At 33.9% G+C, this 26,588-nt stretch overlaps 1 protein-coding gene across 1 annotated transcript in view; it reads left to right on the top strand.

The window, feature by feature from the left end:
* Positions 1 to 2,303: 2,303 nt before the first annotated feature.
* LOC123696013 (NFX1-type zinc finger-containing protein 1-like) overlaps positions 2,304 to 26,588 on the top strand; it is a 33,658-nt gene continuing 9,373 nt past the window's right edge. Inside the window, exons 1-22 of the mRNA XM_045641991.1 lie at positions 2,304 to 2,521; positions 3,977 to 4,017; positions 4,825 to 4,929; positions 5,500 to 6,089; positions 6,485 to 6,704; positions 7,073 to 7,118; positions 11,033 to 11,258; positions 12,101 to 12,268; positions 14,247 to 15,134; positions 15,247 to 15,402; positions 16,138 to 16,285; positions 17,760 to 17,843; positions 18,039 to 18,307; positions 18,834 to 18,980; positions 19,609 to 19,783; positions 19,861 to 20,003; positions 21,796 to 21,947; positions 22,271 to 22,460; positions 22,909 to 23,034; positions 23,518 to 23,640; positions 24,795 to 24,953; positions 25,373 to 25,619. Coding sequence (XP_045497947.1) covers positions 3,990 to 4,017; positions 4,825 to 4,929; positions 5,500 to 6,089; positions 6,485 to 6,704; positions 7,073 to 7,118; positions 11,033 to 11,258; positions 12,101 to 12,268; positions 14,247 to 15,134; positions 15,247 to 15,402; positions 16,138 to 16,285; positions 17,760 to 17,843; positions 18,039 to 18,307; positions 18,834 to 18,980; positions 19,609 to 19,783; positions 19,861 to 20,003; positions 21,796 to 21,947; positions 22,271 to 22,460; positions 22,909 to 23,034; positions 23,518 to 23,640; positions 24,795 to 24,953; positions 25,373 to 25,619 — 4,390 coding nt within the window. The 5' untranslated portion in view covers positions 2,304 to 2,521; positions 3,977 to 3,989. The remainder of the gene's footprint in view (positions 2,522 to 3,976; positions 4,018 to 4,824; positions 4,930 to 5,499; positions 6,090 to 6,484; positions 6,705 to 7,072; positions 7,119 to 11,032; positions 11,259 to 12,100; positions 12,269 to 14,246; positions 15,135 to 15,246; positions 15,403 to 16,137; positions 16,286 to 17,759; positions 17,844 to 18,038; positions 18,308 to 18,833; positions 18,981 to 19,608; positions 19,784 to 19,860; positions 20,004 to 21,795; positions 21,948 to 22,270; positions 22,461 to 22,908; positions 23,035 to 23,517; positions 23,641 to 24,794; positions 24,954 to 25,372; positions 25,620 to 26,588) is intronic.

Genomic DNA, 26,588 nt, shown 5'->3' with positions numbered 1-26,588 from the left:
TGATACCGATTGTGATAAAATTTGAATGAAACTAATTAGAAAGCTATTATTCTCTGAGTTATTGCGAAAATACATACACAAATAAACATATTTAGAAACCGATGAATTGAAAACCTCCTTCATTTTTGAAGTCGTTTAATAAAGATAAAATTAATCGTTCTCGACATTACAGTATTATATTAGATTTGTAATTATTTTAGTATGTATATGGTATGGAAATAATCCATTCATATTCACAATAAAACAAAGCGATCGCAACAGGACAATGTACAAGTGTTGCAGGCGTCCATAGTGCTACAGTAACCGCTTCCCATCAGGTGGATATGGCCCACCTGCTTGTTTTCCACATATAATAATATAATATTAATAAGAAAAAACAATGTTAAACGTCACGAAGGTGATTATATTTTTTCTGACACAGGTACTGAATTCGGCCCTGTTTATGAATTTTGTATTTGTGTGCGTAATTGGCCACGCGTTTTGTAGGAAAAGTTACATCTGCTTCAAGTAATGTTTATATATCTGTGGTGCACACGTTGTGGCAAGCAATCGCGGAATGAAATTGTGTCATCAGATTGAGGGTTGGATGAATCGTGAGTAGAGAACGCTCAATCGCGACTGCAACTCTGATGACACAATTTCATTCCGCGATTGCTTGCCACAACGTGTGCACGTCACGTTGAATGCTAAACCCTTAGCTAAACCTCAACGCAATAATACGCATTATTAATGGATATACTAATTTATGAAATATAAGATAATTATCTTTGTAAAGCTTGTATTTTTTCCAATTTTATTGATAGATTTCAAGGGCTATAAAGTATAAACGGCTATAAAATATAAACATCTTCCTCAAATATGTAAAAATGTCTTTCCCGCGTTTATCTCAAAACCGCCATTTTGCGATTACTGCGCAGCGCGATTGAGCCGAGATTGGAGCAATCACAATACTCACGTTTCAACACGCACACAATCTGCTGAGACAATTTGTCGGGTTGCTTCCGCGCCGATCCAATACGCAACATGTTGGGTTACGCCCCCAACGTGCCCTCAACTATACTATTGACGACACAATCTGTCAGGTCACTGCAGATTGTGTCAACAGATTGTTACTGAAATTGAATCGTGAGTAGCCTGCTTAAGGTAAAAATCCATTGTAGACCCAGAGCCGATAATTTTTGAAACAAAAAAAAATCGCAGTAGAATGAAACCCATTAAAAAAGGAGGAAAATATGATAGTTATATCTTGCATATGATAGAGTGAAAAATTCAAAAAAGTTTTTGGTTTTTTTAATTTTTCACCTAAATTTTAGGTTATGTGAAAAAATTGTTAGTACTAAAGTTGTTGATCTTTTTATTAAAGCTACAACTTTGCCATTGAACTTTTTTCCGTAGGACTTGTAGTTTTGTCGGAAATCGAGAGAGACCATTTTTTTCTCTTAAAAGCTCCCCCCCTCCCACTTCCCGATCTCGTATTGACCGTAATTTATTTTTCCTCCTTTTTTAATGGTTTTCATTTTACTGCGATTTTTTTCACTTTTTATAGGCTTCTACCTGGTCTTTCTTGTCCAAAAAAACTAAATATCGCAAATGAAGCCTAGATAAATGATCATAATATAGTGTTTAATATGATACATAATCATAATGCCACATACAAGTGATCTATAAATTATTATAATAATCACATAATTTAATCTAAAACAATTATATTTTAGACCTGTTAACACCTAACTTTAAGTAAAAAGTAAAATTTGTATACGTAGTATATTATTATTAGTCTGTGGTAAAATCTTCGATTGGGGAATTCTCCGCTATTTCGTAGTTGTTTTCGATTGGCTGCAAAAGAAATACGATAGGTAATTGAGGAAATACCCGACCATAGATATAAAGATGTGACCATATGTAAGTTATGTTGTTTTCCACATTTATTGGGTATTTATTCCACATTTATTGGGTATTTAGGTATGGTTTTATTTTTATTTATTTGACTTTTAATTGAATATAATTATAACGAATAACTATTACAGGTCACAATTCTTTTAGGATCAAATAAATATTCATTAGAAATTTACAAAGTAGTTTTTACTTGTACGTAGAAGTATAATATTATTAATTTACATTTAAATGTTAGTTACATTTTAATAAATAATTGAGATTTTTTTTATTTCTTGATCTTTTCACTTAAATGTTTTAAGTATAAATTATTTTCCTTCCTCATTCAGAAGGCCAATGGCGATTTGGGATAATTGCTAAATATAAACTTGCAACTCAACAGTCGAAGATTCTGTATGCTGCAAAATGCAAATGCTGTGACTTGTGAGCTGTTTTCAGACTTCATTTGAGTTTTGGAAACGCAACGCCGCGTAGTACCGCAAAGATTTTAGCATTTAGTTGATTTAATTGATAATTTCAATTTTCAGAATTATTCCCTTATATTTGCGATTCGATCGTGCGTGGTTCTGTGGATTAAAATAATATTGTGATACCTTTTCGGACTTGGTGATCAAGAGTGAGATCAAGAGTAAGTATGTAGTTAGTTAACTTTAGGAAATTATATGCATTCAGTCGTATATATATATATTCTAATTTTTATATTATCAAAGAAAATCCTCATGGCATTATTTATTTTAGTAAAAATTTACGGAAGAATAGCTGAGTCACGCGGATTTACCCGCCTAATTCCTAAATGTATATTTCCTTTTAAAGCTCATGTTTCTGTGGGAGTATCATACACTAACCTACCCCTTATTACATCAGCCATAATATATTATTCTGTCAGTTAAAGTCTTGCCAAAATCGGCCCAGTCGTTCCAAAGCCAGAACAAACAGACGCTAAAAAATTAAAATTTGGTAAGTCGGTAGATAGGTATATGGACCGTGAATCTGTACTAATATTATAAATCTGTTATTAAAAATCGGATGCATTATGTAAAAACACTAGCATCTACTTTCTACCAGGATAGTCCCAAAGTAGGTATATATTAAAAGGACTGGACTACCCACAGTATGAGTATAATAATTAGCTATTCCTACCAAATTTCATGGTAATTGAACCCGCAGTTTTTGCCTTATACAAATTACAAACCTATACCTATATCTATAAATATATATATTATGTACATATTGTGTTTCGCACTTGGTACTATCTCGTTAACTTCCGTTTGCTTGTGCCGCACACTCACATATTTTACACGAATACGCAAACCCACAATAATTAGTGTAGGATGCCATTAATTTCAAATATTTAGGCACCTATATAGGTATATGCATATAGTTTTTGCGTGCGTAAATATTTTTAAAGTGTAGGTACCTAGTTACAATTTTTTGCACGAAAGGGTAAAAAATAGCCTTCCTCGATGAATGGGTTATCCAATACCAAAATAATTTTTCTAACCGGACCAGTAGTTCATGAGATTAGCGCGTTCAAACAAACTCTTCAGCTTTATTGTAGTACTAGCTTCCGCCCGCGACTCCGTCCGCGCGGATGTCGGTCTTTGCGTGGATGGTTTATTTCTCCATTTTGAGTAACTCTGACAATGACATCTTATAAATATTTATTGGACCCAAATACGGCTAGGCCTATAATAATACGCAACGTGTGTTCGCGATATGTGCAGAACAACGTCTATGGATAAAACTGAAAAATTAAGATTAATTTTTTTCTACGTATTTTTCCAGGATAAAAAGTATCCTATTTTACGCCCAGGATAATAAGGTATAATTATACCAAGTTTCATCGAAATCGAACCGTTAGTTTTCACGTGATGCCTTCACATACAGACAGACAGACAGACAGACAAAAAATTTTTTATCACATATTTGGGTTTGGTATCGATCCAGTAACACCCCCTGGTATTTATTTTTTCAATATTTTCAATGTACAGAATTGACCCTTCTACAGATTTATTATATGTATAGATAGATACCTACGTACTTACCTAGTTTATGAATTAATATGATTATTATTTTGTTTCAGAATTTTTTGAACCATGTCGGGCTTTGGAGGTCCAGGTCCCGGTAAGTAGTTTATTAAAAAAAAATACAAGACTTATAATAGGTATATGAAATGTCTGCCAGATTTTATAAAAAGTAAAGTGAAAAAATATATTATGGTAACTAGTTATGGGTTTATAAACAATATTTTACATAGATATTTTAAATACATACATTCTACACTTATTATTAACCTCAAGAAGAAAATTTTTTTTTGTTTGTAGGTATTGTAATAGGCACCAAAAGTCCTGGACCGATTTTAATGTTTTTACACAGTTCACTAACAGAAAGCTAAATTATTAGAAATTAAATGTGATGTTTCGCTGGTCGATTTTTTGGGGACAAATACGTGTTCACTGTTCAGCCTTCTGTGTCTGCCAGATCGATATTCTTTTCTTCGTCGTCGTCGTCTAATGGTGCATACCTACCTTTATCAAACGAGCGAATACTCTTTTTAATCCCCATTGCATAGAATCTTTTCGAACGCACTAAGAACGAAAGAATGCTCTACACCTGTATACACTAAAATAATTTTACATATTGGGGTTAGAATGAGCTGTAGAATGAGCATTCGATCGTTTAATATAATTATGCACCGTTAGAGCGGGAAATCGACTTAAAGCTTCGCCTCATGTTAAGATATTGCCATCGCCCATGAACATTTGACGATTTTAAGCCTCTCTCTATAAATGTGAAGTCCGAATAAAATAATGGACTAGAAAGGTTTAATAAAATCACGGGTGGCCGAGCTGGTAAAGTCGTCGCCCCGTTTGGTGGAAGACGTGGCTTCGATTTTTTTCTGTGTGGTATAATATATTATATGTATCACAGGACCATCGAACAATTGGCGATCAGGACCTAGAAACCAGGGAGGATTCAATCGCCGAAGAGGTCGTGGGAGGGGCGGTTCACAGCATAGATTGAATAATGAAAATGGTAAGTAGGTAACAACTAACAAACATATTGGTATTATGTATCGTTATGAGTCAATTAATCCTTTCCAAGGTTTACATTACATATAGTAGACTTAACTTCATAAGCCGGATCCGCTGTATCTTTGTGTTAGTTGTTACCACAATAAACAAGCTAAGATACGTTTTTTATATGGAAAGATTCGTTTTATAGATTTTGCTATGAATGCGTTCTCTGGTTACGTGCTGTTTCGAGTAGAGTGGTGTAGCTATAATGTGCGGTGCCTACTATCGATACATGACATAGCTCGAGCTGCGTAACTCGCACCTTTACAAAGCTTAGTAACTATGGTCACATAATTTTACAGCATAGCTATTTCATTTTCGCAGCATAGCTGCATAGCACATCTCTGGTGGAAAAGCACCCTTATGTTGGCATGAATATAAAAAATATTTTACATTTTAGAGGTGACACTCCACATTTCTAGGTTTTTTTATATTTTCATGATATAACCAACTTACATAATATCACTTATGCTGAATTCTGAATGTAAGGGAACAAAGAGATCATATACCTAACTTTTTTTCTTTACAGAAGAGCACATGAATAGGAAGGATAATAATGTGAATTTTAATAGATTTAATAAAAAAAATAACCAGAATTTGGGTATGCTAACACTAATTAAATTATCCCAATGTGAGGGTAATGAAATTTTAGCCGAAATAAATGCTAAAAAGGAGGGATTTTACAATATCATAAAAATGCCTTCCGATAGATTAGATGTTTACAGTTTAATATTATCAATATCGGCAAAAGTATGTCAGTCTCGATTAGACCAGTTAAAGTTGGAGTTCCTGTTGGAAATATGTAATTCAGGTTTTATGCAAAACCTGGTATTATATTTATTAAATTTGCCGTATTCGGATAATAAAAAGCAGAATTCTTTGTATTGGGAGGATCAAACTACTTTTTGGAAGAACTTGATATTAACGCTTGAATGTATCATTGTAATATCACCATCAACTGCTGTAAATAAGTGCAGGCCTTTAATTGAATCTGCATCAAAATGTTGCCTAGACGCATTGAAAGAAAAACATAACTATGAACTACCTGAAGAGTATGCTAAAAAATTTCAAATGTTACGGGAGTTTCTGACCAATCGTGAGAAAACTAAAGAAGAAGAGGTGAGGCTCTGAAAATATTATTCTTTTATCAACGTATACATGCTAACTTCCTTTCTTTCGTAAAAATGACAACAGAAGCTTAAATCTTTTTAATTAATTCACGAATCGTCTTTCTTCCTATCGGGGGCAGAATTATTATGCGTGTAATTTTACGTCTTCCTCTTGGTTCGATCATTTGTTAATTTGAGCAGGCGCTGAAGGAAGTTGAATATGAAAAAAAGAAGTAGCCAGCTACAATGCTCAAATTCAAAATACTTGCAGAAAAAAATAATCAATGCTTTTACGTAGATATAACATACTTATAACATAGACATAATTTGAATCTGTTGATGTAAAATCCAATCAATTGTAACCTTTATAACCTTTTATGTAACCACTTAAATTTATCATTGTAGAAAAAATCACATTCTGGGCCGCCAATCGTTGCGTTCGACGAACCACCTAATTCTTTCCGAGAATTGAGTGTTTTACCCATTACGGAGGACCTCTTGGATTCGAAACCTTATGTACGACCTAACATTGTGGACGGAGCATACGCTAGTATTGATCATTATTTAGATGTCCAGTTTCGATTGCTTCGAGAGGATTGCTACGGCCCTATCCGCGAGGGTATAAGTAAGTTTCTATATAAATACTTAAAACAAATATATTTCCTAATTTTTCTGTTATTTAATAATTTATTTAACTACCCAAAAATGTGTTTCATCAAAATTTATTTTTTAAACGAGTTCTTTTCAAATATCACCCCTTATTCTAGAACATAGAGTGCAAGTTTATTCATTTCTAATAACAACAAAAAATAATAACAGCAACAAAATCTACAATTTGAATGAACTTTTTTTATCCAAAATATATACCTATGTATAACAATATTCTTGGGAGACTGTAAAATTTGTTGCATGTAATGATTCATGTATTTGTAAAATTCCCATTTACCATTTGGTTGAAACAAGTATAATATTTCATTATTATTACGTTAACAGTGCAATTTCGCCATGATCCAACGAGAAGGAGATACGAAAACATAAGGTAATGGATTTTTGGTGCTATAAAAACATTATTTACCCTTATTGTTTAGGATTTCTTTTGAATTTTAATGATACTTACTTCTTAGATCTTACTTACTAATTAACAAATATTTTCATTGAATAACAATTTTTTTATAACACTTGTTTTTTTTAATAACATATATAAAAGTACCATCGCCGTCAGTGCGGTTTTACTATTGTTATTATTTTGCATAAATATAGGACGCTCCATGCTACGTGCTAGTAGGACTTTTTAAACTGACTGACTGACCAACTTTCTGACTTTTTAAGGGCCGATTTTTCAATGCCCAGATAAACAGCTAAATAGACTTTATTCTTCAGTTAACAAAATATTCAATTTTTCAATAGACGGATAGGACTTATCTATCTAATAACTACGTTATATGATGAATAAATCTATCTGCCGCTCCAACGGACAGATAGCGCGCTATTCGACGAATAGGCGTTTGATTTGACAACTGACGCGTCAAATTTGGGATATTTTCGTATGTAATAACATAGAGCATATAATTATTTACAAATAAGCCTCTTTCTATATAATTATTCATCATATTGAAATTGATGTTTTTGGTAGTATTGATGACCATGCCATTGAAAATTTGCCGAACGCTGCCCTTATTTGGTTTCCATCGTAAAATATATAAATTTAAACACAAATTTAATCAAAACTCTTTACTCGAATCAAAACAATAATCAACAATCATAGAACACAAGACAAATTTAAAATGCACTCCTGACGTGAGGCATAATGACGGTTGTTGACAACTTGCAAGAGTTGACTCTTTCCCGCTCTAACCTGACTAATTAAATATGTTTGTTTCGCCACTCCGAAAGCAGAGCTGCCAATATGGAAATATTTGGTCAGATAGATAAATCACGATTGAAAAATAGGCGAGCCGTTATGAGTTAGATAAACAATTGAATAAATCTATTCGAGGGGTAGTTATTAGACTGTTTATCTCGAGATTGAAAAATCGGCCCTAAACCTAATTAGTAAATAGCATATGCCACCAAAAACATAAATGTAAAAATTGGAGCCGAGTTCAATCGTTGACTTAATTTGCCAAAAAAGAAATGAGATCTAATTAATGTGTGCCAAGTTCTGCAGACAGTCCAGAATTTTATTTACAAAGATGTATTAAGTTCTTAGGTTGACTGAAAACTCAATTGTTTTATTTTCCCTTAGAGAACAATGTTTATTCCAAAATATAACTTTTTTAATTTGAATAATATAATTATTTTCACAAAGCAAACAACTAATGACCTATTGAACCCCATAATTTGATGAGGCTAGTTTTTAGAACCTCACAAAATATAAACAGTATGTAAAACTAGCCTCATCAAATTATGGGGTTCAATAGGTCATTAGTTGTTTGCATTGTGAAAATAATTATATTATTCAAATTAAAAAAGTTATATTTTGGAATAAACATTATTCTCTAAGGGAAAATAAAACAATTGAGTTTTCAGTCAACCTAAGAACTTAATACATCTTTGTAAATAAAATTCTGGACTGTCTGCAGAACTTGGCACACATTAATTAGATCTCATTTCTTTTTTGGCAAATTAAGTCAACGATTGAACTCGGCTCCAATTTTTACATTTATCTTTTTGGTGGCATATCATTACTTTTTGTACAGAAAATTACTCTGCAAATTTGATTTATTTTATGAATATAATACTTTTTATACACGATTTTTTTTTATATATTTTTTCTTGCGGTTTCTTTGTATTATTTTCTATATTTTCTTGTATGTTATGAATGTCAGCGCACATTGCCCCGTCATTATCTGCAATTTTTTAAACTCGTTTTTTGTTTAAAAGATTACATGATTTTCTAAACATCCAGCGTGAATTTTGTACTCACACTATTAAAAAGATGCAAAGATCGTTGTAGAAGAATCGTCGCCTTACTCCATGACGTTACGGTATTGCCATGACGCGATTTTGAAATTTTACTCTAAACGCGCCTAAAGATGCTTCACTTATATTAATATTACGCAAATAAAATCATTCCGACCTTCGACGAAGCCTTCTTCCATTACACTGAAATCAAAACTAAACTAAACACTCATAAATAAAGAATAAATAAATGTGAATATGTAAAATTATATTATATTATTGTTACCTGTATGAGCAATATTTTTATTACAATTTTCTTTTATTTTACGTTTAATAACAGTTTTGAATAAAGAAATCATGCAATCGAAGTAATCTGCCCTAGCGATACTAGCGCGAGTGAGTGTGATGTCAGAGGCGCATCGAATCTACAGATGTTTCGCGCTAAAATATGTAAACTTCAATAATCTATATCTCAGTCATTTATTGATGGATTTCAAAATTTTTTTCGGCCACTGACTAGTTTTCATCTATTTTTTAAGACTAGTAAGGTGAATATAATATTTTCTATTTTTATAAACTTTTCCATTTTTCCATACAAACAAAATTAATGTCATTGAAAAAAAAATTAAATACAGACAAATTCAGTATTTTCTGATTTTTTCCTTTGTATACTCACTATTACCTAGTTGATTACAAAATTTGAACTTTCTAGGTCATCTGGAAGTGGGTTAGGTTTTGTATATGTCTATAAGTCAGTCAGTCTTAAAAATTGCGATTTTTGGATATTAATATCTACGCAACTGTTTAATCTGTATTTATGAAATTTAAGGTTCTTGTTTATCTTGAGGTCCTCTTGATATGTACCAAATTTGGTTTATTTAACTTAAATAGTTTTGAATAAAGAAATCATGCAATCGAAGTAATCTGCCCTAGCGATACTAGCGCGAGTGAGTGTGATGTCAGAGGCGCATCGAATCTACAGATGTTTCGCGCTAAAATATGTAAACTTCAATAATCTATATCTCAGTCATTTATTGATGGATTTCAAAATTTTTTTCGGCCACTGACTAGTTTTCATCTATTTTTTAAGACTAGTAAGGTGAATATAATATTTTCTATTTTTATAAACTTTTCCATTTTTCCATACAAACAAAATTAATGTCATTGAAAAAAAAAATTAAATACAGACAAATTCAGTATTTTCTGATTTTTTCCTTTGTATACTCACTATTACCTAGTTGATTACAAAATTTGAACTTTCTAGGTCATCTGGAAGTGGGTTAGGTTTTGTATATGTCTATAAGTCAGTCAGTCTTAAAAATTGCGATTTTTGGATATTAATATCTACGCAACTGTTTAATCTGTATTTATGAAATTTAAGGTTCTTGTTTATCTTGAGGTCCTCTTGATATGTACCAAATTTGGTTTATTTAACTTAAATAGTTTTCGAGTTATAAGGGGGTGAAAAGTGGCTCGAAATGGTTCGTGTAAATATACACACGGCTGCTGCTCGCCAGTTCTCTTCGCTTGAACTCGGCTTGACACGCTGCCGCGTGTCTAGATCTTAATAATGACCGCCTCCTTGGTACAATGGTTGACGCGTGAGCGTAGAACCGAGGGGTCCTGGGTTCGATTCCCGGTGGAGACGAAGAAAAAAAAAATGTCTCGGTCTGAAGGGACGCAGAAGGCTGATCACCTACTTGTACCTAAAGAAAATCGATCAGTGAAACAGATGTATGCATAATGCATCTGTTTCCTTACCCCACTTGGGGACATGGGACTTCACACTATCTTAATAATAGGCAGTACAATTAATCACTATGAAACCTTAATTATTTTTTTACTTTTGATGTTGGTTTTTTAAATACCTACGGTATTTTTCGTCGTATTTAGATCGCGTTACAGTAGCGATGCCAATGCACGATAACATCGCTACTGCATCGCATCGCCGCAAAAAGCCGTGATCGAGGGGCCTAAAATATGAGGACCGATGAAAAAAATTATAAATTTGTAAAAAAATGTAACTAACTATATATAAATCATTTTTTGCAGGGTATTTCGAAAGGTAAAGTTTGTGGAACCGTATGTTTCCAGTATCGCATTTGGACATACTATTCAATTAGATCCACAAACTACAAAGCGATTTAGAAATATTAAATGGAAATTCAATAAGCGCTTTCTATATGGCGCTCTTTTATTATTTACAAAAGATGATTGTAAATCCTTCACTGTAGCAACAGTTTTAGATCGTGAAAGTTCTTATCTCTGCAATGGAAAGGTAAACATTATTTTACAATAGATAATAATTTACTTTTATTATATAAAGACCACTTGTGTATAACTGAGGAAGCTCAATAATAAAAAATAGAACAGCGGAAACATCGCCTTAGCCTCATTATCAGATTGGTGTTTCAAAATTTTCTTGAATTATAACCGCACAGCAAAATTAATTATTAAAATTGATAGGCCGGAAGATACTGACAGAAAATATTGGGTTATTTGTACCAGTATGATGGTAGTTCAAGGGCTTTAAGTAGATACGTAATGACAAAAATAAAAAAATGGTGAAAGCGCTGGTACCGGCGCGGCGGCCCAGTTGCGGGGCAAACTACCTCCTACTTCTTTTTTGTTGGCTATCAGAAAATCCTAAAATTTTTGTGAAACAAATTGACACTCGTAATTTATCCGACGAGTTCGACTAAGGCCCAAGCGACTGGGCCGACGGTACCAGCGCTCTGACCATCTTTTTTCTTTGTGTTATTGCGCACTTAAAACCCCTGAAGAACCCCAAACCCCTGCAAAAATGAACAAATGACCCAATATTTTCTGTCAGTATCTCCCGGCCTATGAGTTATTTTGAAAGTCTTCTCGATTGTCCGCCAAAAACAATTGAGGTTCTCAGTTCGTAGTTTTTCTTTGTTTTGTTTCTTCATTCGATTACAATTTCAACACTGTACCTATTTTTTTAGTGAATCGTACTTACTTAACTATTAAGTTTATTTGTGATTTCTTTATCTAAGTTATAGAGTGAAGGTCTACATTTATTTCTCTCCATGCGCACCAGAGTTCAAAATCCTAATAAGTTGTTTATCTATAGTTTAATTCATGAAACTTGTTTAGATTCCAGTTTCTATAATGGACAATTGTGTGACTCCCAACAATAAGGATGAATATATAATGATCGAAAGTGATATTTATTTTGAACCTTATTACCATGTATTAAAAGTGCTGAAAGACCCCACCTTTCCGGAGGATTTAGCCATGAAAAAATACATAGTAGACGTTGAGGTAAGGTACTTCATATCGTATTTAGCTATCTATACTAATATTATAAAGCTGAAGAGTTTGTTTGTTTTTTCTAACGCGCTAATCTCAGGAACTACAAGTCCGATTTAAAAAAATCTTTCGGTGTTACATAGCCCATTTATCGGGGAAGGCTATAGGCTATATAGTGTGGAAATTTTCTATTTCATTATTAAGGTTTCCGTATAAACTGTTTTTTTACTCATATGTGGTAACTTTAAGTTTAGACACTTTTTCCTTTGTGTTCTCGGGGGTTGCTACGTACCAAATTCCAAGATTCTGCAGTTCACTGCAAATAACCTGTAGGTTATGGTTCCCTTGCGAAAGTCGATATTTATGAATATTTTTAGAATAAACGGCTGCGGCATCTTTTGATAACGTTGGTACATTGATACATCCACGCGTTCCTTTGAACAATGGGAATTTCGGTTTTTGGTGAACCGTTATACCTACATAATGAAAAATTTAAGAGAAATGGTATTATTTGTCGCTATATCAACAAAATAATATGTACTAAAAATCCACATCCCCTCCTATACCCTACCCATCCTCTTCTTCCCTATCCTTAATCCCTCCCATCCTCGCCCTTTCTCCCTTATCCCTTCCAAACCCCTTAATCCTTCCAATATTTCTTATTAGTCCACATGCAAGCAGCTTTATTAGGTTGTTTACCCCAGGAGGGTACCGGCACAAGCTGTACAGGAGAATCCCTCCCACAGCGTTTACGCTGTGGCAGTCCGTCGTACTCTGGGGCGGGCATAAATCCGCTCTCTCTCTCTCTCTCAACAATTATTTGTATCATGAAAATAATTTTACAGTGACACACTAAGCTTTCGGTTCTCACGTAATCCAGTTTTTACGGCAGCGAACCCAGCTGCGACCACGCCGCAGCCGGTGAGCACGAACACGTGCGTTTCGGCGGGGCCGATAGTTTCGGCTATATTTTGGTCGAAACCGAAACTAGATTATTTTGCCGAAACTTGCCGAAACCGAAACCGAAAGTTCGGTCGGTCACTAGTTATTATTTGTGATTTATAAAGTCACTTATATCATAGAATGGTTTTGTAGACAATTTATCAACACGTCCGGAATATATAGGTACCTAAGCAGTTCTTCGTTAAATCGTTTGGTAATTTATTGTAGATTGTAATTAGAGATGCACCGAATATTCGGTTCCTATCCGGTATCCGGCTTATCCGGCCCTTTTTTACTATCTGGCCGGATACCGGATGGTAATGTACTATCAGGCCGGATACCGGATAGTAAAATTGGTAGATTTTATAAATAGAATCGAAATAAAGACAGTTGTAATTGAAGCTTTTTATTATTTTTAACGAATTTTTTTTTCACTGACACGATAAAAGTGTCTCTACCAAGAACTGTGACCGCGCGAACGTTCACTACGAAACAAGTCAAAACCTGCACTGCACAGGCGGCGTGCCGGTGCGCGACACGCACCTACGAAACTCAAAATGCCGTCGGCCGAATATTCGGCGGCCGGATACCGAACATTCGGCTGGTAGTCAGGCCGAACATCCGGTATTCGGTATCCGGCCAAACAACTATTCGTTGCATCTCTAATTGTAATACTTAACTACTTTTAAAAATTACTTACTACTACTACTTTTAATACTATTTTTCGCAGTATTAATTCTACGCGTCAGAAAATATAATTTATTATTATATCTGATAATTATATATACTTAAGTATTTTTTCCCCTTATTTCGTGGCTGATCAGTTGTATACATAATATACTACATCTTTTGTATAAATAAGTATAAGTTTATATTTTTCATTTACATAATGTTATAATTAAAAAATATAAAAAAAATCCTTGCCTTTATTTGCAGATATGAATTATAATCGTATCGTATTATTTATTGACTTAAAATTTTTGATCGTTTTTATATACAAAGAAAGTATTTAGCTGTCTAATTATTTATTATGAATAATATTGTTTAGGCATCATCCTCGCCACCCCTGTACTTGAGGGAATTCACGCCGGATATACATAGAAAATTTTTGTCTTCTGCGGAGAAAATGTGTTTAAATGAGAGTCAGTACGAGGCCTTTAAATTGGCTTTGACACATGAATTTGCCGTAATTCAAGGTCCACCAGGAACGGGAAAGACATATTTGGGCGTTAAAGTAGCCGAAAGAATACTGAAATTAAAACGAACTGAAGAGAATTGCTTTTTGTTAATAATATGCTACACAAATCATGCACTGGACCAGTTTTTAGACGCTATTTTGCGAATAACACCATCGATAGTGCGCATTGGCGGGCAATCGCGTATGGAATCTATGAAAAAATTAAATTTAAATGAAATACGTAAACAAGCCTCAAAGTGTCCGGTGTTGGATCTTTATTATGATAAAAAGAGGATACTAAAAGCTTCCGTTTCTAAATTGAATCATTTACAAAATATGATTTCGGCGATAGATAATGGAATTTTAGGCATTAAAGTATTAAAAGAGCAAGAAAATATAGGAAATATTAAAAGTACAGTTGATAAGATTGAAACTCACTATGGAACTATATTCAATTGGTTATTTGATAGCAACTTGATAAATTATGATTATTCACAACCTATAACAGCAGATGATGCAATCTTAGAATCTTTAACCAAGAAAGTATCTGATGATGATGGTGACATTAATGTAAGAGATGTTTGCTACATTTTTGAGGATTTGAACATTGTTAACAAAAATTTGGATAATATATGTGAATTTTCATTGAACACGGCGAGGAAAGATCTTATAAAAATGATTAAAAAATATAAATGTAACCCAACCGACAACGTAAGAATGGATATTATACATTATCAAGTATGGATAGAAACATTTGAGGTGTGTTGACATTTAGTTATTTTATCCTTTACGATTTACATGAGTAATTTAATGCAGTCGGTACATTTAAGAATTATTCTTCTTCGAAGTTAAAGAACGTGTTTATTTTCAGGACATGAAACTTACATTTTACCAAGATGAAGTTCAAAACGTAGATGCACAACATGTGAATCCTTTGCGCATGTCGTTACATAATCGTTGGATGCTTTATTTTCAGTGGGTTTCGAACTTTAAACGAAACTTGTTGCAGAAAATAAAACCTATACAGGTAAGTTTATTATTGTTTTCAAGTTGTCTTCACATATTTGTAGTTTTTATTCACCAAAATAGAAACCCGTTATAGAAGTAATGCCCTACCACAGTTAACAGATATATATACTTACTCTACTCTAAGTTTCACTTATTGTGTCATTTGTGTCATACTGAATTTGTAAAGAATAATGGCAGAATAATATAACATATATATAATTAAGTATATAATATTATAATAAATATAATATATATATTATTATACATAATTCATAATTATTCTAAACGTTATAATTTATAAAAAGATTTACGACAATTATGATTAGTACTATAAAATGGGCAATATGATGAGACTTATATCTGCATATTAAGGAATTTACAAAAGACAAAAGCCTCATGCTTCTTTATGTAACTAACTCTGTTCCAAACCACAAAAGAAAAAACACGGAACCCTTATAAATTTCAGCTTGATACCTCCACTTCTCCCTGAGAAAATCGGTCTTGAAGACAGACTGACAGAATATGGAAAACAAAGTGATCCTAAAAGTATAAAGTTTTCGTTTATTTCCTTTGAGGTTCGGAACCCTAAAAATTGCAATATTTAAAAACGGAAAAGAGATATCCAAATGCTTATTTTTGACTCGAAACACGCATTTTTGGTATCGCAGTAATTTTAAATGGCAATTTGGCCAAAATCTTTGGTATTTATTTCTGTCCCTATGTCGACGTAATATTGTTGTAATTTATTTAATAGGACGAAGCAATTGCGGCCAGTGCAGCTTATGAAGAGTCAAGAATAATACTGGATATTCGTTTATTAAAAAAATACAAAGTTATTGGTATGACTACGAGTGGAGCCGCAAGGATGAGGAAATTAATCCGGGAGGTGGCACCTCAGATAGGTAATAAAATAAAAATAACCATGTTTATGCAGCATGGTAAAGCTTGCATTTTAAAATATGAATAATCTACTATATAAAAATAAGTCGGGTTTTCCTTCCTGACGCTATAACTCCAGAATGCACGAACCGATTTCCACGGTTTTGCATTCGTTGGAAAGGTCTCGGGCTCCGTGAGGTTTATAGCAAGGAAAAGGTGTCTCTGGTGGCGAAACGGAGTTCGGCCGATTGGCTAGTTTCTTTATATAAATAATGGGATTTGCCAAATTAAGGTTAACAGGATAATGCTTTATTTATTTTATTTTATTTATATTTTTCTTTATCCGGGATAATAAACAGCAGAACAGTGGTTAATTGTACAATCAAACTTAATCTAAATACAGGTATAACTGTCCAACCAACAACATTATCCACAGTTTGGATACTGTATACATTTTTATACGTGCAACAAATGCGAATAAGAAAAAATAAATATAAATGTGCACTTAGCCATGGCAATAAAAATAAAATAAATCAACAAGTCAATAACTGCGTTAAAAACAACCGACTTCAAACTTGCACTTGCAACATTTACAAATACAGACAAAAATGCTCATAAAATAGAAACTACTGGGCCTATCCGAATAAAATTTTTATGGGACACCATCCCGCATCGAACAAAAAAAGAATCACGTAAATCGGTCCAGAAACCTCGGAGTAATCGGTGTACATACATAAAAAAAAAAAACATACGGGCCGAATTGATAACCTCCTCCTTTTTTTGAAGTCGGTTAAAAATTAGAGATAAAGGTAGAGGGACGCAAAATAAGATAGGTTATTGCATGTTTAGGAGCAGATCAACTAAACTTCTTCTACTAACTAACCAAACTCACTAACAGGTATAGTGTATACTGTATACCTCTAAACTCAATATGAACATTTGGTCCGAGCTTTACAAAGTTTGCAAATTAACTAACTCCGAAACCAAACGACTCGACGGATTATGATTTATAAGGTGTCGTTGCAATCATCAGAATTGTGGCAGTGACATAGGCTACGTGATTTAGTACGAGTTTATTTTCATTATAATAATTTTATTATGCCTTTGCGCTTAAGTTTTTGTAAGAAATTAACGAAGATTTGAGTGAAGAAGGCGTCAAGAAAAAAGGGGCAATTTTCTGTATAAATTGGCTTTTCCATGTTTACGTAAATTTACAGGTATTATAAAGCTGATGAGTTTTTTAATTGGTTTGTTTGTTTGACGCGCTAATCTCGGGAACTACTAGTCCGATTGGAAAAATTATTTCGGTGTTAGATAGCCCATTTATCGAGGGATGCTATAGGTTATAAGTATATCATCTTGCTAAGACCAACAGGAGCGGAGTAATGCGGGTAAAACCGCGGAGCACCGCTAGGTCCGAATAAAACCTTACATCTTGTTGCAAATTTCACACATTTAACATGTCTTCCTTTTGTAATTTGCGTTTTCCTTGTACAGTTATAGTTGAGGAAGCTGCTGAAGTACTGGAACAACATATAGTTACATCTCTTCAACAAAATTGTCAGCACGTAATTCTCATTGGTATGTTATCTAATATTTTAAAATAAAATTTCAGGTTCTCTAAATATACAGCTGTAATTTTCTAAATATGTATATGATTTTGTAATGCAGAGTAGCGGTAAATAAACATAAGATATATTTATTTTTTATATTTATTACAAAAAGTAATTTTTCATAATAATAAAATAGTTGATAATAGTAATCTATTATTGAAAGGTGATCACAAGCAGCTACGACCATCGGCATCGCACATGAAGTTGGCTAGATATTACAATATAGAGGTGTCTCTATTTGAACGGATGATAAAAAACAAAATACATAGCAGATGTCTTTCGGTACAGCATCGGATGCGGCCGGAAATAGCCGCCCTTATATCCCCTCATATATATCCAGATTTAAAAAACCATTCGTCGGTTGAGTGCTTCCCCAATGTTCGAGGTCTCGCTCAAAATATTTTCTTCTTCACCCATGAACACCCTGAACAGGTAAAATCTTTTAAAATGTCAACTAATAGGTAGATGATAAGTGTGACATATCGAACATTAATGTTTTAGAAAAGTTTTAGGCTTCACGTTTTGTCACGTTAAAACTTAATTCACATCTGACATCTCTCCCCTCCCGACATAAAAAGAGCTTGTACCGAGCGCACGTGTCAAACTTCTTTGAAACTTCTTTGGCAAGATTCAAAAAGATATCAAAATCGTCGTCTTACTCCAAGACGTGACGGTATTGTCATGATGTGACCTTGCATTTTACTCTCAACGCGCCTAAAAAGTTACACTTCAAAAAATAAAAAATCGTTTTATGAGAACATTACATTGGGTTACACAGTACATTAGTTGGTTATATGTATATGTGATCAGTGATCAGCGTATTCTGCCAGATGAGTAATTCTTTTTTTGTCATTACCATGACTTTAACCCAAGACTAGGACAAGGAGGACTCTTAAGACAAGGAAATGGTCAGATATGAATTAATAACACTGAATTAAATTAGTGCCTTCTTTTTCAGAATTCCGAGGATAGTACAAGCAAGTTCAATGAAAATGAGGCAAATATTATTCTCGGGTTGGCAAACTACATAATGCAACAGGGATATGAACCCGAAGATGTTACAATTCTCGCTGCATATACCGCTCAAATGTTTTATATGACTAAGGCAGGTTTTTTACTATGTTATTTTAGGTTATTTTTTTCTAATTGTACAATCGGCCTTACAGACTATCTTCCCAAATCTTAAGGAAATCTATACTTAATACTTATGTACACCGAAACCTGGTTAAGTGAAACTAAAAGTGACCTGCAAATTTGTCGCATACACTTTACCCAGTGTCTCAGATATCCAGGAAATTAAAATAGCTGTTACATCTTTTAGTAGAGGTCAGAATACAGTTACCTATTTCAGTTATAGAGTGGTAATTACTTATCACATAAAGTAATTATAAATTTAAATGAAAAAAAAATATTACGTAAACATTATACATGAGTTATATATGTAAGATATATATGTAAGATTATAAAAATAATCACGCATATTTTTTTAAAAATAGTACCCAACCGTAACCTAAGTATAAAAAAGATAATTATGTTATAATTATGTTTCATATACTACATCGCATCGTTACGTACTATCTACGGTACAGGTACTTACATTCAAAGGACTGTCTTTCTAATAAAAAAAAAAAACGGTTAAATGCGAGTTGAACTCGCACACTCGGTGTCGGTTCCGTGCAAACATGAAACCTGTATAATTTAATGATTTATTTAAATTAAATGATTTGTTTCAGAAACGCGATAACTATGCATTTCTGTCAAAAGTGAAAATAACGGTGGTCGACAATTATCAAGGCGAAGAATCTAAGATCATATTATTATCTCTTGTGAGAAATAACGCAGATAACAAAATAGGTTTTTTGGGAACTGAAAACAGAATTTGTGTCGCCTTGTCTAGGGCTAGAGAAGGTAATTGTTAAATTGTTTACCTGGTTTTACCAATTTAGAAGTAGAAAATGCTCATGCATACTATTTATATTTTAAAGGTCTCTATATTTTCGGAAATATGTCAATGTTGAAGAATCAGTCCGAACTTTGGAAAAAAATAAATGGAACCCTCGGTAATGCATGTGCAATTGGCACCACATTGGAACTTCGATGTCAATCGCATCCTGATTATATAACACAGGTAATTTTGTACGAGTTGGCGAAGAAATTGAATTAGGAAATAGAGGAAACCACTAGGAGGGGTAAGAAATTTTAGATTTTCGGATCCAACAATCATCGCACGACGAACACATTTTACGCCGAAGCAGGGTGAGGGCCCTATTCGTGCCGAAGTGTGTTCGACTTCCACATCTTTATAATATTAAGATAATATTATACTTGCCTACCCGACAGACGTTGTCCTGTCAAGAGAAATAGGGATTCATTTTTATATAATATAGAGATTGGAGTACTAGTAGGTACTTTAGCTTACTTTTTTTCCTACATAGTCAAAAAGATAGATAATTCTTTATTGCACATACAGAAATTAACATAAAATACAGATATAGTAAGGCAAACAGAGACAAGTACAGTACTCCAAAATTAATAATGCGCATGCAGATCTTCGCTAATTATCGTATTTCCAGAAACACCCGAATCACCCCGAATCATTTAATCATAAGTGCCCTAAACAATGCACTTGCATCTTGCACCTTGTTCGAAATAAATAGGATTCAATTATACACAATCATACACAATCGAAAACAATTCGAGCGGTAGGTGACGGTAGCCTGTCAGTCAAAGAATTCAAAAATCCGTCAGTCGTCTTTATACATTGGTGGTGACCGCACGTATTATCTCTGTATGGAATTATATAGAGTTGATGTTACATATCTTATTTTTGTTTCAAAGTTGAAGATGAGATTTTAATAATTAGATTTCTGCAATTTAAATGTGTTTAAATTTTTTTTTTTTTTTTTTTTTTAATATAAACTGTGTCTTATTTTAACCTTCCATACATCCATCATTACACCAGCTACAGTAAGACACTTTAATAGTTCTAAGTATAGAATTTTCCAAGTAAATCAATACAACAAATATGTATTCGCAATTGTGTAGCTTATCCTCGCTATTAACTTACATTAAATTATCGAAACAAATTTTATTACTTTTCTCTTTTACTATAAAATCACAATAAAACTCATAATTCTAATAAACTATGCATGAAGAAAATAGATTTAACCACTCTATATACATATCGTCTTCGGAGGCTCGGGGAATATGACAGTTGCCGAACAGTGATGAATTTTTCTATGCGCATTATTAGTTTCGGAGTACTGTACATAATATTATGTACAAACATACTGTCGATATAAATAGTAAAAGTAGGTAATTAATAATTATAATTACTTAATAGTTAGGTATATAATGATACATAATATTTCATACACATCTTTTATATTGTTACCATTTGTTTTAATATATTTTCGCAACAATACGTTATAGGTAAAACTTGGTACATATTTTAATAACTAGCTTTCCGCCCGCCGCTTCGCACGTGTCCAAAGTAAAAACCGCATAGGTCCCGACTCCCGTTCCCATGATTCCCGGGATAAAACCCATCGTATGTGTTAATCCAATTTACCCTCTATATGTGTGCTAAACTTCATTGTAATCGGTTCAGTAGTATTTGCGTGAAAGAGTAAGAAACATACATACATGCACTTAACACTTAGGTATACATCCATCCTAACAAACGCATTTATAAAATTAGTAGGATATTATGTATACCCGTGGCCCTGTCGTTGATGCGGCTTGACGGAACACAGTAGGGTTTTCCCCGGAGGCAGCGGGTATCTATGCAAGATTTCCCCACTAAAAAAATAAAAAATAAAAAAAAGGATATTATGTATAAGGAAGTAGGATTATTATTTGTGCATTTACTAGTGTGCAAGCGTAACGGCTCTTATAGATTATTCTGTTTGTCTTTATAGATTGACTCACCTACGGATTTCGAAAAAGTACCAGAAGGGGGTTGTATGTTAAAGTGCGAGTCGAAACTCTCTTGTTCACACGCTTGTCCGTTAATATGCCATGCGTATGACCGAAACCATGACGAAATACGGTGTAATGAAAAATGTGAAAGGTAATATTACGATGATCGCTATTTTTTTTATCATTCGCTTTAGCTGTGGCTTTAACATAATCAGGTAACGATGACATAGATTTAACTCTTTATAACCATATCTGATATCATGTGTTAATACACTTCAAAATGGGGAAAAATAAAAGTGTCTATATTTCAGTTTTACAATGCTGTAGAATGTTCAGTTTTTCAGGGCTTGTTTGATATCCATGAATGCTACATAGATGAAAGATGAAAAGTGTTACTTCCAATGCATATTTCAAGAAAAAACAAATCTTGAATATTTGTCGAAAAAAAAAGGAAGTTTATATTTCTTGTTTCAGAATATTGTGTGATTTACAACATGTATGCCCTCTCTGGTGTGCGCAAGAATGTAAACCTTGTAAAGTTGAAGTTGAAAAAACACTTCCTTGCGGCCATACTAATAAAGTACCGTGCCACATTGACCCAAATACAGATAAAGTTCTTTGTCACAAGATAGTCACTGTGACTTTACCAAGTTGTGGCCATGAGGTAAAAGCATTCAATAAACTTTTTTCACTGTTCTTTCTTATTTGACTTAATTTAATTATGTTTACAATAGTTACTCTCAATACGAGTTTTACAATTACTAGGTACTCTTTGGTTAGTTACGTGTGTGAGGTTTGTGAGGACTAGTGAATAAAATATCTGTGTTTATATATTAAAAATATTTCATGTAGTTTTTGTAACTTTCTTATTACGTTCCATATAAGGGAATCCTTGGGTATCGAATGAAAGAGCTCGATTTGTAAAATATTATAATTAAATACAGTAGGTAATGCGAATTTCAAATCCAAGATCACAAAGAAGTAATCGGTTAATTTTTTATTTTTAAATAAAATTCGTTATATCGTAATTTCTTCTTGTGTATTAATATATAGTGATTGTGGAATATTTGAATTTTACAGAGAATATTCAGAGATGTTACTGTTTTTTTCAGGCGAAAAAGATTTGTTACATGGACATAGGGTTCGTGGCGTGCCCTGTAGAGTGCAGCGCGCGGCTGGAGTGCGGCCACGCGTGCGCGCGGACGTGCCATGTCAACAGAGATCCCGAACATGAAATGGTATCATTTTTTATTTCACCTAGGATATTTTCTTTTTGTGAAATATAATTAGGCTATCCGGAACATCATCAGCGGTTTTAGTTGACCGCTGAAGTCCACATTATCCATCGTATCGACCCTGGAACCCAGAGTTGGTACACCAAATTGCTAATTCATATGTGATGTAGGTTAATTAAATTGCAGGAGAAATCTCTGTTAGTATAGGAATTTGATTTTCTTTATCTGAACCATTTTAAAATGATTTAAGTTTTTCAATAGATCAACGTCTGATGAAACAACATAATTTGAAAGTAAAGAGAGGTTTTTCTATCCTGAGCTGCTCAATAAAACTATTTTATATTTATTGAATATTATGTTCAATGTTCATTGTTCACACTAACTATAATAATTTTGAATTATCGTTTAAATTAATGTGGATTGTAATTATTATTTTAATATGTTTTCTTCATATTAGTTATCATGTAATTAATATTTTGTTTTTAGTATTCATGTGAGAAACCTTGCGTAAAACATAAAAAAGATTGCTCATTTACTTCGGAAGAGGATAAAGAAGACCATATGTGTAAAAGAAAATGTTATGAAAAATGTGATGTTTGCAAGGTTGAGGTAAGTACATTGTAAAATATTATGCATAGAAAATATGGGAGATATAATTAGGAATTCGTACCGAAAACATAGTGTAGGAACTTATGGTTATTTGTTACTCGGAAAAAGGTGCTCCTCAGTTCTGACAATGGCATCCATGTAAAAATGACGCTCATGACTTCGCTCGAATTATATGCGTTGCAACCATGTTGCAACTTGGTTGCAAGATCTTTGTCTTGAATGTCCGAATAAACAATGACATACATATGTACGTAAGCCGCTGTTTTTTTTTAGTGTAGGGTGTGTAGGGAGACAACTGGGGAGTGGGGGGCGACACTATTCCTGCGTTAGCACAGCACCTTAATTCTCTTTAGTAGTTTGCGTTATACATACTAGGTTTTCTTGCTCCAATGTTTTTAAGCGTAGCGAAATTCAAAATCTTTGGATGCAACGATCTTCCCGGAAACAACCATCGCGTTAATACGAATATTCACCGTGCCTATCTAATGTAGCATCCGCGGCAGTGAAAACCAGTATGAGCTTTATTTTCATGATGTTGTATCTTATTAATCAGCTAGTCTTAAGGTGACTAGTAGAGCAAAACGCGAGTTTGCTGCTATATTATAATGCTTTAAAGTATATGATTAACTGCAGTAAAAAATCTCAGATAAATATATGATATTCTTCAGGAGATAAACTAGTTTGATAGTGTGTTGAAAACACAATACAACTTATTTTACTCGATAGAAAAAAATCACAAAGGTACCTCTAAAAACATCTTTTGATGCTTAAAAACCATACTAAAGTCTAAGTAGGTAATCATACTGTTTTTTCGCAAATAATTCTAGATTTCGTGTAAACCGCAAATTCTTATTCCCAAACCAAAAACGTACGCATGTGTGCGTGAACGCCTGTGTGAACTACCGGCCGAGGCCCGTTCGTAATGATTCGCGTATGGCGTCGGGCTGCAGCTGTGGCCCGGTGTGTGTGTGTGAGTGGAATGAAATGCTTACTCAGGGCAGCGCCTTAACAAGTTACTTTTAACCCTTGCTCAATGTGAATTAATAACTGAAAACATAGAATTTCTATGTTTTTTGTATATTTGCCTGCTGTTTTTATTATTTTATTTTCCTATGTTAAATTGTTCCGTTTTTAAAAGTCTGTTGATTTTCCAGGTTATGAAAAAAAGACAAAATTGCAAACATTCTCAAAAAGTTCCGTGCCATATTGATGTTAACACCATTTTGTGTCGCAAAAATTGCGCTCGCTTACTGCCTTGCAATCATCACTGTAAGAAGAAGTGCCACGAGCCTTGTGGGGATTGTGAGCAGCTAGTAAGTGCTCAAAAAGACCTTTCTTTTCTTTTATGGTATTCTATGAGAAATAAATGCTCATCTATAAATTGACGGTGATGGAAGTATGTTTCAATTGAAATGTCAGTAGTCTAATAATTCGTCCCTATTTTTTTTTATAAAAAATTAGAATATTGTCTAAAACCATAATGGATTCTCTGGATGTCAAATTTATCAATATTTACTTTTAACGGACTATTGGATTTTTTCTTTAATCATTAATTTTAATAATGGTAACTACAGAAAAAGTCGACAATAATTAAATTCCGATGTTTTTTTTTAATAATGGAAAATAAATTATGTTTATCTACATCTAACATTTTCATACCTTCTTCCAATTCGGTTCGGTTTAGAAATTTAGTGAGAAGCACTTTTGTGATTTGACATCGTACTTTGCGCAGGTAGTCAAGAAGATTCCGGAGTGTGGGCACAAAGTTAAGGTACCATGCAAAATGACGATCGATGCCAGCATGTGTAAAGCGCAATGCCAACGCGTGATGTCGTGCGGGCACCCGTGCCAACGTCTCTGCTGTGAACCGTGCGACGAAGAGAATTGCAACTTTTTGAGGGAAGACCAAACATATGATTCTCCTTGTGGTCATAAAATAGCACTGCCGTGTAAAATTTCCCAGAGAATACGTCGTGGCGGTAAGTGCAATAGAAATGCGCGTTTTCTAATAAAGTAGGTAAAATAAAGGTCATTGGGCATATTGTTCGGACATTTGACCCAGGGAGTGCACAAACAATATAAAGCATTGTATTCACAGAAAAAAAACCATTGCGAGGCGCCGGGTCTAACTATCCCTCGCTAAGGTTAATGTGGTGTTTTTCTATGTTTTGAATTGACCACGCACATGGGCGTAGCCACGGTGGGGCAGGGTGGGGCACTTGCCCCACTCTAGCTTTAACCTGGAAGGTAGGTAGATACCTAACCAAATCTAAAAATTGAAGTAAGTACTAACTCTTTTGACTGACTAACACCTTACAAGTGTCATACCGCCGTTTGGCTGAAGATTTTTGGATCTATTTCGTGGTGTGGTAGGTGAACAATAAGGTGTTTTGAATAAGAATAATTCGAATAACGAATTACACACGAAAAAAGAAAATAGCTGAGGTTTCTATGTTACATGAACTGTAAGAAAAATGAGTATAGTACCCCAATTAGTTACCCCACTAACTTAGCCAATTTCACTTTGGTTGTTTTACACGTTCTACAACTCACTGATACTTTTTACTTTAGACTTATTCGCCATCGCAAATGCCTTCGCGAATGCCTTCGCCAATGCCTTCGCGAATGCCTTCGCAAATGCCTTCGCAAATGCCTTCGCGAGTGCCTTCGCGAATGCCTTCGCGAATGCCATCGCGAATGCCTTCACAAATGCCTTCGCAAATGCCTTCGCGAGTGCCTTCGCGAATGCCTTCGCAAATGCCTTCGCGAATGCCTTCGCAAATGCCTTCGCGAATGCCATCGCAAATGCCTTCGCGAATGCCTTCGCGAATGCCTTCGCGAATGCCATCGCGAATGCCTTCACAAATGCCTTCGCAAATGCCTTCGCGAGTGCTTTCGCGAATGCCTTCGGAAATGCCGGCGGTACAGCCGCCGGCATTTGAAGACCT

The sequence above is a fragment of the Colias croceus genome, chromosome 12 (genome assembly GCF_905220415.1).
Source record: "Colias croceus chromosome 12, ilColCroc2.1".
NCBI classification, from domain to species: Eukaryota; Metazoa; Arthropoda; class Insecta; order Lepidoptera; family Pieridae; genus Colias; species Colias croceus.
The sequence above is the reverse complement of the archived record's forward strand: the minus strand, read 5'-3'. Positions and strand labels throughout refer to the sequence as shown.